The sequence below is a fragment of the Gracilinanus agilis genome, chromosome 4 (genome assembly GCF_016433145.1).
Source record: "Gracilinanus agilis isolate LMUSP501 chromosome 4, AgileGrace, whole genome shotgun sequence".
Lineage (NCBI taxonomy): Eukaryota > Metazoa > Chordata > Mammalia > Didelphimorphia > Didelphidae > Gracilinanus > Gracilinanus agilis.
Genome location: NC_058133.1, coordinates 178,498,030 through 178,512,702, shown reverse-complemented (window position 1 = coordinate 178,512,702; position 14,673 = coordinate 178,498,030). Strand labels below are relative to the sequence as shown.

Here is a 14,673-nt window from a genome sequence, read left to right as displayed (position 1 = left end):
AAGAAAGAAAGAAAGAAAGAAAGAAAGAATAAATTTCCCTGGATGGATTGATCGCATAAGAGCCCTTTGCTGAACCATGTTAAGGGGTTCCAAGCCTTATGTCATTGTTAGGAGTTTTCGTGAAAGGTACAAATGCTCTTGACCTTGAAATTACCTTACCAGGCACAGTGTCCTGAAGTCAGACTTCCCATCTTGGGGCTCAAAAGTGAAATAGGAAAGGCAGCAGCTGCCCTCCTGAGGCCCCTACTCCAAGAGTCCTCTTCCCCTTTCCTTGTGCACCTGACAAACAGAAGCTTGAGGAATGAATTCACTCGGGCAGGTGGATGGAGATGGGAAAGAATCAAAAATGGAGCAAAAATAGGTAGATGGGAAGATCAAAGGGAATCACCATCCCAGCTGGGAGTTTCCCCATCTTTCTCTGCTTCTCCTGTTTTCTCCTCTTCTTGTGGCTGAATGATCACATTCTAAATATAGCTGGAACCATCCTCAGGACTTGGAGAATGATAGAATGTGACAGTGACCTATAAAGGCTCCTCCTTTTGGTTTTTTAGTCTTTTTGTTTGTTTATTTTATAGACCAGACCTATATTTTCACTGGGCTAAGAAACTCCTTCTGTTGTCGATTGGTACCTGCATGAGGTCGCCCATGACTGTTGGAAGCAGTGTTTGAACCAAGGTCTTTGTAACTGAATGAGAACAGCTCTCAATCCTTATACCACACCTAACTGGATAATAACAATATTTTATGAACATCCTGCTTTAAGCAGAACTTTTCACACTTCCGGCCCCTTGAGTAGGCAGTTAAGATGCCAAAAGATAACATTTCAAGGTGCTTTCCTCCCAACAGCACTGGAAGGTAGACAATAGAAACAACTGAAGAAATTAGACAGAGAAGTTAATTGACTTGTCTACAGTCATGCTTCTAAGAGGAGTTAGGAGTAAAATTTGTAACCCAAGAGTTTAATGCTAACATTAGAAATTTCTCCTCTTTTTTTTTAAACTTCTCTTGGAAGGTAAGAAGGAAAGAAAGAGAGGGAGAGAGAGAGGATGGAGGGGGAGAAAGGGAGGAAGTGAGGAAAGAAAAAGAAACAAAGAAAGATTCAGGCAAACCCTTGGAACTCCAAGATTAGGGTTTTATTATCCCATAACTGCTTTTTATAATATGCCACAGATGCAAGGAATTAAAGGAAACACTGAAAAAGAACCCCCCCAAAAAAAAACCCACAACCTCTGGGCACTTCCCTCCAGAATCTGTGGCCACTCTATTGATTCCAATCCTCTGATGTTGATAATTCTGTAAAATAAAGGGGGTTAGAATAGATGATATCAAAAGTATAATATAGGTCACCTCTAGACCCTGTGATCCTTCAGAGTTGCCCTGATATACCAGATACACAGGCTAACTTCTTCCTATGCATCTATACATCTCCCCTCCTTTAAAGGGAAACTCAGGGGGCAGCTGAGTGGCACAGTAGATTGAGAGTCAGGCCTAGAGATGGGAGGTCCTGGGCTCAAATCTGACCCCAGACACTTCCTAACTGTATGATCCTGAACAAGTCACTTAATCCCCATGGCCTATCTCTTACCACTTTTCTGCCTTGGAACCAAAACACAGTATTGATTATAAAACAGAAGGTAAGGGTTCAAATAAATAAATAAACAGCCAAACAAACAAACAAATAAATGATTGAGTGGATGAGTAGATAAATAAATAACAAATAAATAAATAAATGGAAGCTCAGAAGTATATCTCTCAGGTAACTTCTCCCACCCCCAACCTCACTCACCAGGACCAGCCTCTAATCAAATGATTTGGTAGAAAGGGGTTATATTTGAGGGAACCCCACTCCCTCATTCTTACTTGAAGAGTTTCCCGAACATCTTAATAACTAGTATTTGCACAGATTTGCAGAGCTTTTTACATATATCTTACTTGATCCCCTGTGAAGCAGATCCCATTTTCCCCATTTTATGGATAAGGAAATGGAGTGGGAGAGGTCAAATAACTTGCCCAGAATCCCTTAGCTAGTTAGTTAGAGTCTTAGGCAGGATTTGAACTCACACCTTCAGGACTTCCAGTTCAACGTCTCTATTCACTGTACCACCTGGCTGCCCATCTTCCTCCCATCCATACTTCTTGTTTGTACCTTCCTTCCCTTCCAATCTCATTCCTCCTGTTACTTTCTCCATTTGCTGATCTTGCTTTTCTTTCTTTACCCCATGCCCTGGCTCCCTCTCCAGCCCTCAGTGCTCTGCTTTGGAATTTGCATTCTCCATTGCAGGCTGCCGCCTTTTCTGAGTAGAAAAGAGCCCTGATAATTCATCCTAATTGGGCAAGGAAGGTCAGTCTGAATTAAGGAAAAGTCAGAGTAATGAAATATTTTAAAAAAAAAAAAAGAAATGAGGTTTGCTTACTACAAAATACGGAGAGTAATACTACTAGCTAGGGAAAGGGATGCTGGACTATATATCTTGGGGAACCTCTGTGCTTAAACAAATAGATATGAATCATTTATAATTAGCACATTCATCGTCTGAAGGTAAATGCTGCTACCAAAGGCCTTTACTCTTAAGTAGGCTAATATGTCCCTTGTTTACTTACATAGAAACCCTTGTTTTAGAATTATTTTGTTTTTTGTCCAGGGCAAGGACAAATCCATTTGAGCCTGAATTTAGTAAGTGCCTACTATGCGCAAAGATAAGACAAGACTATTTCCATGACTCGCAGTTGGTCCAAAATAACAAGCATCTGTTGGTCTCTTTTTGAAAAACTCTTTGTACAAGTGTTTGCTTGAGCTCTTCTGCACCTAATGGTCATTCTCCATCAGGAAAAGAGCTCTTTTGTTTTGCTACATGAGTAGAGAAGGGAGAAGAGCTACAGTTGGTCCATGATACCACCATTAAGCAGCAACAGCCCACAACTACCCTCAGTTCTTCATGCCATTTGGTTCAGTCGTTTTTCAGTCATGTCTAATCTGTTGTGGCCCCATTTGGGGTTTTCTTGGCAGAGATACTAGAATGGTTTGCCATCTCCTTCTCCATCTCTCTTTTCAGAGGAGGAAACTGAGGCCAACAAACATAAATGACTCACCCAGAGTCATACAGCTAGCAAGTCTGAGGCCAGATTTGAATTCAAGTCTTCCTTTCTCTATGTCCAGTGTTCTCTCTACCATAGCATCTAGCTGCCCTGCTGTGTGATCTTGGATGTTCATTATTAATTTTATTAATTAAGCCTTTATCAAACACCTGTTAAATGCCAGGCTTTGGGGACATAGATGCAAAAGTGAAACAGTCCTTGCCCTTAAAAAATGTACATTCTACTGGTAGGAAATAACTTGGACACAAAAAATACAGTTATGGTTGTTGTTTTTCCTCCATTTCAGTTGTATCCAACTCTCTGTGACTATGTTTTGGGGTTTTCTTGGCAAAGATACTGAAGTGGTTTGCCATTTCCTTCTCCAGTTCATTTTATAGATGAGGAAACGAAGGCACGTGGGCCTAAGTGACTTGCCCAGGATCACATACCTAGTAAGCATCTAAGGTCAGATTTGAACTCAGGAAGATGAGTCTTCCTGATTCCAAGCCTAGCGCCCTATCCACTTTGCTGCCTAGTTTCCCACAGAATAAATACCAAGTAACTTAAGACAGGATAGGCTTCCTATAGAGGTGAAAGTTGAGATAAGGAAACTAGGAATTCCAATAGGCAGAGATGAGGAGGGTGGGCACGTCAGGTATGAGAGACAGACAAACTGTGCAAAGGCACGGGCAAGAGAAGGATGTCATGTATAGGTAACAGTAAATAGGATGCTTATCTAGAATTAAAGGAATGTAATGTGCCATAAAAACCTGGAAAGGTTAGGTGGAGACAGATCATGAAAGGCTTTAAATGCCAAAGGACATTGTATTTTATCCTAGAGGAAATAGGGAGTTGTGGGAGCTTCTTGAGCAAAAGAATGGCATGGTCAGATCTGTGTTTTAAGAAAAACACTTTATGGTCCAGTGAGGAGTACAGCATGAACCCTTTGCTCCAGACAGGCTGTAGAACAGTGGGAATCAGAGTGGAAAGATTGGCTAGCCCCGGAATAGAGATGACCCAGAAAACCTGGAAGAATATAGATCTGAAATAGTAACTCTTTGGTAGTCATTGTCAGTTTCTATAGCTTCTTCTGATCTTCTCTTCTGCCTTCCATCAACTTTTGAGTCTTCTTGATTAGAGTCCTTGCTCTAATGAATGTTTTCATTGTCTTTAAACAAGACAGCTGGAGCAAAAGCCTTCAGATCAATAAGGTCCTCATAAAAATTTCAAGCACCTTCATCCCCCCTCGTACCACCTTCTAAGTCTCATTTTCCAGGTTTACCAAGTGTAAATATATCAGTTCAAGGTCCCTGCTCCTCTGGCCTTGGTATATTCTGTGGAAGACTGGGCAAGGCCTCATCCAAAGGACTGTGAGAGGCTGAGAATTGGCCAGGAATTTCTGATAATCATGATAAATTCCTCACACTGGTTTATGACAGTCTCCACGCAGCTCCCTATTTAGAATTTATCCATCAGCCAGTCAATCCACATTCATTTATTAAACTGTCACTATCTGCCAGACACTGTGCTGAGTCCTGGGGTTACTGAGAAAAAAATCAAAAGAGGAGCTTTAGTTCAAGGAACTTGGGTTCTAATGGGGAGAGGAGGAGTAAATACAGTAGGGCCCCCTTCTCTGCAGTTTTGTTTTTTGAGGTTTCTGTTATCTGCAATCAAACCAAAGTGCTGGAGTTCTATCCAAAAGCACCAGACGGGCCACCTGTGGTGGTAGTTTATCATCTCTTCTTATACTTTCACTTTTTTAAGGTTGGGGTTTTTTTTGGGGGGGGGTATAGAAGGCTGGGAAGCCCTGGAGCACTCCAGCCAATGGGGCAGAAATGAGGAGAGAGAGCATGTATAGATGGGGATCAGCAAACCACTCCAGGAACCCTGCCAAGAAATCCCCAAAAGGGATCATGAAGAGTTAGCCACAACCGGAAAACAACAGAACAATAAACGTGTCTAGTAAGATACTATTACTAGGTAGTCTCTAAAGTGCTTTCTAATTCTAAATTTTGTGATCTCATGAAATGAAATCATGTACAGAAAGTGCTTTGTTAAGCAATAAAGCTTACACGGCATTACTCTTTACCTAGGGCTCCCTGTCCAAAAGTGGGAAATCTTTATCAAAATAAAATAAAATAAAACATAGGTAATTCCACATTTTAAAACAGAGTTAATCTGCACCCGACATGGATTCTTATGTATGGTTTAATGGCCCCCATTCCTATTTGAGTTTGACACTGTAAAGGGCAATAGCAAAGTTGAGCATTATTATTCTTTGTGGTCAGCTGGATAGAGAACGAAACTCGAAGGAAAGTCTGGGTTCTCGTCCTGCCTCTGACATATATTGGCTCAATGATCTAGAACCAGACGAAGAAACTCCAAAGTGTTCTAGGCAATTCTGCAAGTTACAGAGGATGTCCCCACGTCCATTGTAGAGGGCATTTCCTTGACCCCGAGTCCCCTAGGCTGATGAAATCATAGTTCTACTCTCTGCCTCTATCCCTTATTTTTATTGCCACATCTGGTTTGCTGACTGAGGAATGTATTTGTGGAGAGGAAGGTTGAAATCAATCCCTCATGCATCTGGGGAGGTAGAACATGTCTATTTATTGGACCCATAAAGGTCTGAACACTATCTCAGTGACCATGTGTTTTCTCTAAGTCATGAATTAAAAACTTGCCCTCCTGCACCAGCAGTTGGCTTTTGGTTATCCAACAAGGTTCATTACAAAGTTGTTTTTTTCCTAACTGTGCAGAACCAAATGGAATTTCTTTGTTAATTACCAGTCCTTCAGTCAAAGAGGACTGTTGTTCTGTTCTGTTCTTGTTTTGAACTCTTACAGTGAGAGGTGGGAGGTGGGAGGTGAAGCACCTCTGCATTAATTCAAGTGACCTGGGAATCATAACCTAGAGATGCTGCCTTCTCCAGGACCCAGCTTCTCCTTTTTTCAAATACATCCCCGGATGGATCAGCCTGAGAATAGACTTTTCTGGGGAGTTGATTGTGGGTATTGTCTATTTTAGTATTAGCCTTGCTAAAGCTTGGACCAGGGAAAATGGAAGAAGGGAAAGACGTGTAGTAATTCCTTGAAAGCAGTCCTACTTGAGGCTATTTGTCATGGGAATAGCCACCATATTGGAGGGATACCAAAGATACTTGCTCTCAATTGAGCCTAGAGAGGATACATTTATATTACTTTACTCATATTCAGTTTACTCCATCCATCCATCAACAAATATTTATTAGATGATTGCGAGGTATCGAACACTGTGCTAGGCATTGAGGATACAAAGACAAAATTGAAAACAGAGCCCTTGCCTTTAAATAACTTTCATCTAGCTAGGAGAGATGGCATGTATATAAATGGGTCTATGCATTACACACATACACACACACAAATATAGGACACCAAAGTGATTCAGTGAATAGAGCACTGGATCTAGAGTCAGGAAAATTCATCGTCCTGAGTTCAAATCTGACCTCAGACACTTGGACAAGTCATTTAACCCTGTTCGCCTCAATTTCCTCATCTAAAATAAGCTGGAGAAGGAAAGGGCAAACTAGTCCAATATCTGTGCCAAGAAAACTCCAGATTGAGTCACAAATAGACAGGATTGAAACTACTGGACAACATAAAAATATTCAAAATAGTTAAATAATCATTTTATCTAGCTGCATAATTATCTACAGATAACTAAATATAAAAGAATAATAGCTAGTCCATGACTTGTCCTCAGACTCTCTATCTGAATTCTGAAACCAAAGGTGAAAATTAGTAACAATGACAATAATGATAAAACTCAAAATCCAGAGACCTAGAAGAAGAAATCACAACCCTGTGGGATCAGGATGAGGTTCATGTTATCCCCTTGATCCTATCTTCTCTGGGATTGTCCTGAGGATTCTTAGATTGAGCATACAGAGGATGAACTCACTTTATTCCCCCCCAAATATTACATAGTCTGCCAAATATGAAGTATAAACAATATCTCCCTGGACTGTTGTACCTGCACTCCATTGAATATAAGAGATGAATGAGGATAGCAGTGGCTAGATAACAACAATCTTATCTCTATGTGGAACTTAGGTTTCTACAAGTACTCTCCACACAACAACCAGAGAAGACTCTGAGAACACACACTTCCCATTTTGCAGCTGAAGAAACTGAAGCTCTAAATAGTAGGATCTCTAAGACTTGGAATGGCTGTCATAAAGGGCTGTTGAGTCTCCCAAATCCCTGTCCTGTGCATTCTTTCCATCACATTTGGGATAAATTTAGGATCACAAGTTTAAATATGGAGAGGACCATAGAGCCCATATTTTTTCAGCCTCCCTTATTTTAGTTGTATAGTCTGAGGCCAAGAGAGGATTAGCAGCTTGCAGGAGGCCACACAGGTGTTGTGTTAAATCCAGAATTTGAACCCAGATCTCCTAATGTTGCACTCTGCACTATATCATTCTATTTGGTGAAGGCTTCCTGATCATAAGAAATTCTTCCTGGTTGCCCTTTCTTCCTTCCTTTCTCCTTCCTTTTATTTCTTCCTTCCTTTCTTTTCTTCCTTTCTTTCTTTCTTTCTTCCCTTCTTTTTCTCCCTTCCTCCTCTCTTCCCTCCTTCCTTCCTTACTTCTTTCCTTCTTTCTCTCCTTCCTTCCTCCCTCTGTTTCCTTCCTGTCTTCTTTCATCCCTCCTTCCTTTTTTTCCTCCCTTTATTTCTTTAATCACTTTATTTTTTTTAGGCAAACAGGGTTAAGTGACTTGTCCAAGATCACAAAGTTAGAGACTAGATTTGAACTAAAGAAGATGAGTCTTCCTGATTCCAAACCCAGTGCTCTATCCACTGTGCCACCTTTCATCATTTTCATTGTCTTTTGTCTTCTCATTCTATATTTCTTCAATTTTGTCTTTTCTTTTCTAGGGGATAGGTGTGTGTGTGTGTGTGTGTGTGTGTGTGTGTGTGTTTTTTGACTGTATTTTTCTCTTCCATTTTTTCCTCTATTCCAACCAACATCCAAACAAACCTCACCCCTCCCAGCCCCAATCATAAAGCATCATTCCCTGTAACATTCCTCAAAATTCCTTCATAGTGTAATTGCAACTATTGGTACGTGTCACTTCTACTTCCATAGTTTGCTCACTGATAACAGAAAGGAAGGCTCCTTGCCTTAATACTTCCTGGAAGGAGAGGGAGGAAGGAGGAAGAGAAAGATGGAAAGAAGGAAGGAAGAAAGGAAGGAAGGAGAGAGGGCGAGAAAGAAGGAAAGGGAGAAAGGGAGGAAAGAAGGAAGGAGGGAGGGAGAGAAAGAAGGAAAGGGAGAAAGGGAGGAAAGAAGGAATGAGGGAGGGAGAGAAAGAAGGAAAGGGAGAAAGGAAGTAGGAAAGGGCAACCAGGAAGAATGATAGTATGGCACCCAGTAGATGTCTGTATTTGACTGAATGTTGTTGCTTGTTAGCATTGTCTTTATATTGTTGAAGACATTGTTCTTCTGGCTTTTCTTCCTTCACTCTATCACCTCATACATCTCTTTCTGCCTCAGAGTTCTTCACCTTCATCCTTCTTTACCACATAGAACTATTCCATTCTATTCACACATCATAATTCATCCAACAATTCTTCAATTGTCGGGCTTGTGTTTTGTTTCCAAGTCTTTGTGATCACAATCATGAATGCTTTCAAAGGTATGGCTGAAGTTTTTTCTTTAAAGCCTTTGAGAAGGGGCTGGGCAACATGGGGCTCGAGTACCGGAGGTGTTTTTGGCATCACGTGGAAGGCGAGGCCTCTGGCCATGCTCAGGAGACGAGAGTGAGTTTTTGGCAGAATTCACATAGTTAAGTGCCGCTGAGAAAAATGGAGAGAAGTAAAGGAACTACCACTGGAGTTCAGTGCATTTAACTGAGGAGCAGGAAGAGTAGGTGGTTTTGTTTAAAATATTCCCATTACAGTCGGTTAACCTTCATGTTACCTAAATGAAAATTGTATAAACCTGAAATTTTCGTTGATCAGGTTGCTTAGGAACAAGCGCAGGGTTTTCATAAGACAATGCAATAGTCTGTCACTGATAGGGCTATTAGGAAAGGAGCTGGTTTGCTATATTATTCTCCATTTCGGGGTCTGAGTTGAGTAATTATCTGTTTGCATGTATGTAGCACGCCCACACTCCCCAGCTTGTTAAGAGTGGCAGGGTTCATGTAAATGATGTTCCCTGTTGAAAATAAACAGTGGGGCCTCTACCCCAGGACCCAGGAGAAGAGGTGTGTTACATTTTCTTTAGGAACCGTGGGTCCAAAAGCAAATCACCATGAAAGAGGAATAATGAGAGAATTATCTTCAGTATTCCACAGTGTAGAACTCCTCTCTCTTTGAGGCTGGTAGCCTTTCCAGAAATACCCAACATGATACCTCAATTAACTGACATTATTGGGAAGCTGAAATCTACCCTCCCCTTACCAAGTGCCAAAGCCTTTCTATTTGGAATGGCAATCTTTCTAAAAGTTTAATGTAATCATTGAAAAATATATGGCAGCAGCTAGGTGGCTCAGTGGATTGAGAGCCAGGTCTGAACACCAGAGATCCTAGGCTCTAATCTGGCCTTGGACACTTCTAGCTGTGTGACCCTGGGCAAGTCACTTAACCCCCACTGCCTAGCCCTGACCACTCTTCTGCCTTGGAACCAATACTTGGAACCAATACTTAGTGTCCTTTCCAGGACAGAAGGTTAGGGTTAAAAATAATAAGATACAAAAGTAGAATAGATATTCTAGGTCTTGGTAGGATCTTCCTTATGAAAAGCTGTTTGTTGTTGTCAAATTGTTAGCTATGTTATAGAGCTTCAGGCCTCTGAGCATGGTATGTGGTAGTTTGGTGGTGGGCTTGGAGTCAGGAAAACCTGGATCCAAATCCCATTTCTGATGCTAATGGTATGATTCTGAGCAAGTCAAGTCCACAAGCATTTATTAAGCCCTTACTTTGTGTCAGCTCTGTGCTAAGTGCTGTGATTACAAAAACAAAATAGAAGAAGACTATACATTAAAGTGGACAACTGGGTGACACGGTGGATAGAGTGCCAGGTCTAGAGTCAGGAAGAACTGAGTTCAAATCCAACTTCAGACACCTACCAGCTGGGTTACCCTGAGCGAGTCTCTTAACCCTGTTTGCCTCAGTTTCCTCATCTGTCAAATGTGCTGAAGGAGGAAATGGCAAACCAATATCTTTGCCAAGAAAACCCCAACAGTCAGAAAACAACTGAATGACAATGACTAAAATAAATATAAAGAGTCCCATAAAAGGGACCTTAAAAGGGGAGGGAGTAATCTGGGGAAGAGGGAGTTATAAAGAGGTAGAGTGAAATTACCCAGATAAAAGGTTTTTGTGGCATGCTTGAGAAAGTTCTGTGGGTCAGGAGTATAGCCTGGAGAGGGAAGTCACTTAACCTCTGAGATTTTTGCTTCCTTATCTGTAAAAGGAGGGGATCAGGCTAGGAAGATTGTCTCTGGGGTCCCTTCCAGCACTAAATCTATGATCCTGTGCACATGTATTACATGCATTCCTGTCTTAGGGTCTATTAAATATAATTTAACCTTTTATTGATGATTCGGGGCCATCCTTTTGACTATAAATTCACGCTGCCCTGCTTTCCTGGACTCTGAAGATGTCCCTCTTAAGCTAAATGGTCCCAGACTATTACAGATAGTTCTTGTTCTTTGGAAATTTCCCATTATGTAAATTCAGAGTAAAGAATTCTGAACCAAAGCCACATTCCCCCAAAATACCAATGTTAGCTTTACTGTTTAGTCCCATGTGCTCTCCCTCTTCCCTCCTGCCCCTCAGCTTGGAGCTTCACAGACACCCCTCCCCACCCAAAATGAAACAAAACAACAAAAACCGGCCAAGAAGAAGCAGAACAGACAGATGGAGACAGTGCTGCTGCCGCTGGATGGAGGGTTGGATTTGAGGCTTCTGGGCTTTGCCCCACTCTGCCCACCCATCCAAATGTCTGGCTCCCTCCTGTCCACATCCTGACAGTAGTGCTGGGGTACCGAGTGCGTGTCCCCGGCCCCTGCCTGTCCTTTTCTGCCTGTGTCTGTCCAGCCCCCAGATATCTGCCCCCACACGTTCTTCCTCTCATTTCAGGCTAGGACCTCACAGAAGCTAACCTCAGCCTGTATGTACCTTCAGTTCTCATTTCTCTGCCCCCCCCCCCCGAGCCCTACAGGTCCCTTCCTCCAAAGCCCCTTCCAGCCTCCCTCTCTTGCCTAACTTCCATGAGGTGGGAAAAGTCTCCTTTTGTACTATGTGTAGATCTGTGGAGTGATCCACTTGCTAAAGCAAGAACTGTCTATATACTCAATAGTCCTTATTTTTCCTGTCTTTAATTTTTCCATTTCTTTCATGGCGTGTTGTCATCCTTCTGATTGGCTGCTACTTAGCTGCTGCGGGCTAGGAAACTAGAAAAATGAATTTTGTTAGAATTCTGCAGCAAGTTAAGAGTTCTAGAGACCTGCGAGCCAAGCGCTGAACTTTGTTGCTTCCCTTTGCCTTGCTCACTGGCCTCTTTTGGGGGGAAGAAAGGGGCTTTTATTGTCGTTGTTCCAAATAAGTACAGTTTTTATATAAGTGATTTCTGGCTAAATGAACTGATGGGATTTTCAGGAAGTTCTCAAGGTGGAAACGCGTCCAGAAAGAAGTGTGAGGGGAGTCCCTTTGGGGTAGCCCAATAGATAACAACTAAAAAGACTTGACAGGATAGGTGGGATGGATGCAATGAAAAAAACACAGATGATACTTTAACTTTTTAAAGGCTACATGGAAGGGCAGATAGGTGGCTCAGAGGATACAGCACCAGGTCTGGAGCTAGGAGGACCTGGATTCAAATTTGGCCTCAGACATTTCCTAGCTGTTTGACCCTGGGCAGGTCACTTAACCCCCACTGCCCAGCTCTGACCACTCTTCTGCCTTGGAACCAATACTTAGTATCCCTTCTAAGACAGAAGATTAGAGTTAAAAAAATAATAAGATGCAAAAGTAGAATAGATATCCTAGGTCTTGGTAGGATCAGTGCCTAGCCCTTGCTGATGATCTTCTGTTTTAGAACTGATACTAAGACAGAAGACAAGATAATAAGCATTTCAATAACAACGGTGATAAATAATAATAAAAAGAGAAGTTGGGAGTAGATTTCAAGGACAGCTTTCTTCATGAGGACTTCAAAGAGCAGCCTTTGTTCAATGTTTTCTTCCTATGATTCCTCCCAAAGTAGGGGCTCTTTTAGGCAATTTTGTTAGAGAACTGTGAGCCAAGGCATCACACCCGAGTGTGTCTGTGTGTTGCCAGCTTCTTCTACCGCTGATTTCGTCTTTGTAGGGCTTTCCAAAGCAAGATTTACACAAGGGGTATGCTTTCTTAAATATTGATTCTGCAGGCCATTTACTCTCCTTAACTCTTTACTTGGAGTGTTAGGAGCTCAGCTAAAAATAACCTTTCTCTTACCTCCATCTAGTCTGCATTTGACATTTCCCCAGAATTAATTAGCATCTCATTCGTATTTTTTTCCCCTCAATAGGTAGAATGTAAGAAAGCGCAGCCCAAGGAAGTGATGTTCCCACCCGGGACAAGAGGACGGGCCAGGGGCCTCCCTTACACAATGGATGCTTTCATGCTAGGCATGGGAATGCTAGGTAAGTCTGGGGGATGACACCAATAGGAGTGGAAGAGGGCCACCCTGCCTGCCTTTGTCACCCATGCTGGAGGTGTGTCCACCGTGTCTCTGACTTAATTTTCTGGGCTACAAGTCCACTTTCTCAAAGCAGGAAGGGAAAGTGGGGAAGAGGGGGGGAATGGTGTGGACAGTGGGAAGGATCCTGTCTATTTAAATGATTAACATTTTTCTTGGGATATCAGAATTTGCATTTAAATGGATGTTTTAAATAGCCTGTTTTTACTCTTTATTCACACCAAAAAAAAAAAAAAAATAGAATGATGAAAGACAAAGTGTGTTTGTTCTGACTAAAAGCAATCTCTCCTGGCTTTTAGAGAAATTGAGACACACATAATGCCCCTTCTCTTAAAGGTATCTCTGACAGGTCCACATAGATAATTGAAAATCTTGCTGTTGAAATGGCAGGCAAGACGGAAAAAGCCGGGAAGATGCATAATTGTGTAGGTCGCAACAATAATTAGAAATTTCAAGGCAAGAGAACAGTATTTTAGCTCCGGTTATTGTGTGTCCAGAAAATACTAATTAAAATTGGATAAATGGTACTTAATGGTAAAATTCCATTCAGGCACAAGATCTGTCTAGTTTTAATGGGTTTTCATTTGGTTTGGCTAAGAGTCCCTTCTCCTAAAGCTTCTGATAAGCTCTTTAGGGATTGCAAATGGATTGCTGTTTAAACTACTGTTGGCTTTTAACTTTTAAAAAACTTTCTAATGTTAACCAATCAGTCTCTGGAGGAATAGCCTTGGAAGAGGTTATATGGTTAATAACAAAAAGAAGGCTGGATTCAAGCTCTGACATCATACCTACCAGATTTGTGACCTTAGGCAAAGTCACTTAAATACCCTCTCTCAGACTCAGTTTCCTCATGTGTAAAATGGGGATAAAAATATTTGTACTGCCTCCTGGGAATCATACATTAGAGCTGGAAGGATGGATCCTAGAGGTCCTTTAGTGAAGCCTCCTCATTTTAGACATAAGGAAAATGAGGCCCAAGGTCACATAGCTAGCTCATGATAGAACTAGAATTTGAACTCGGTTCCTCTGGCTCAAAATGTAGAATACTTTCCATTAGATCATGTTATTTCTCACAGTTGTTAGAAAAGTGCTTTGTAATCCTTTTAGGTGCCATAGAAATATGAGTTGTTGTTACTGTTATTATCACCATGGAACCAATATTTTCTGGAGGGAAAGAAAGCAGAAGAAAGGACTTCTAAGAGTGAAGCGTTCTCCCAAATCCCCCTTAATGCATCTAGATTATCTACTGAAGATGGGGTCTAAGGGTCCTAGCACAGAATGATGAGAAGACTTTCACAACTGGGGTCTGAGAATGTTTACCAGTTTACCAAAGTGGCCTTTGATAAGTACCCCTTTAGGTCCCAGCTTTTTACTTTCTCTGTAATAAATAAGTGAATTCTTAATAGAGAAGCAAAATAATGCAAGAGACCTTAGGTCAGCATGTTTCTTAGTGCAGAGGAACAGGCTCATATTCTGTATCCAATCTATAGAAATCAGGAACCAGGAATGATTTCCTACATAGCCATTAATCCTTATCGTTCTGTTTCCCTGACCTTTCTAAACCACCTGGATGATTTCTCCTCTCTGGGTTTTCATCCTACCTGCCTGATTGTTTCATATCATTCTCTCTCTCTATCTCTCTCCCTCTGTCTGTCTGTCTGTCTGTCTGTCTCTCCTCTCTCTCTGTCCCCCCTCCCTCCTTCCCTTTCTCTCCCAAGATCTTATCAGCCCCTATGAGTTTAATTATCATTTTTATGTAAATGGCTCAAGATCTTCATATATGACCCAGTATCTCTCCTGAGCTCCAGTCCCACATTAACAGCTGCCTAGTGGACTGCATTTAAAATTAGTTGTGGAAAGAATAA

General features: G+C 41.6%; 1 protein-coding gene across 5 annotated transcripts in view; it reads left to right on the top strand.

Annotated features, from left to right (window-relative positions):
* Positions 1-12,559: 12,559 nt before the first annotated feature.
* Positions 12,560-14,673, top strand: part of MSI2 (musashi RNA binding protein 2) — an 84,394-nt gene continuing 82,280 nt past the window's right edge. For all 5 annotated transcript variants that reach the window (XM_044673820.1, XM_044673819.1, XM_044673818.1 and 2 more), the window contains exon 1: positions 12,560-12,752. In XM_044673820.1, the coding sequence (XP_044529755.1) occupies positions 12,671-12,752 (82 nt within the window). In that variant the 5' untranslated portion in view covers positions 12,560-12,670. The remainder of the gene's footprint in view (positions 12,753-14,673) is intronic.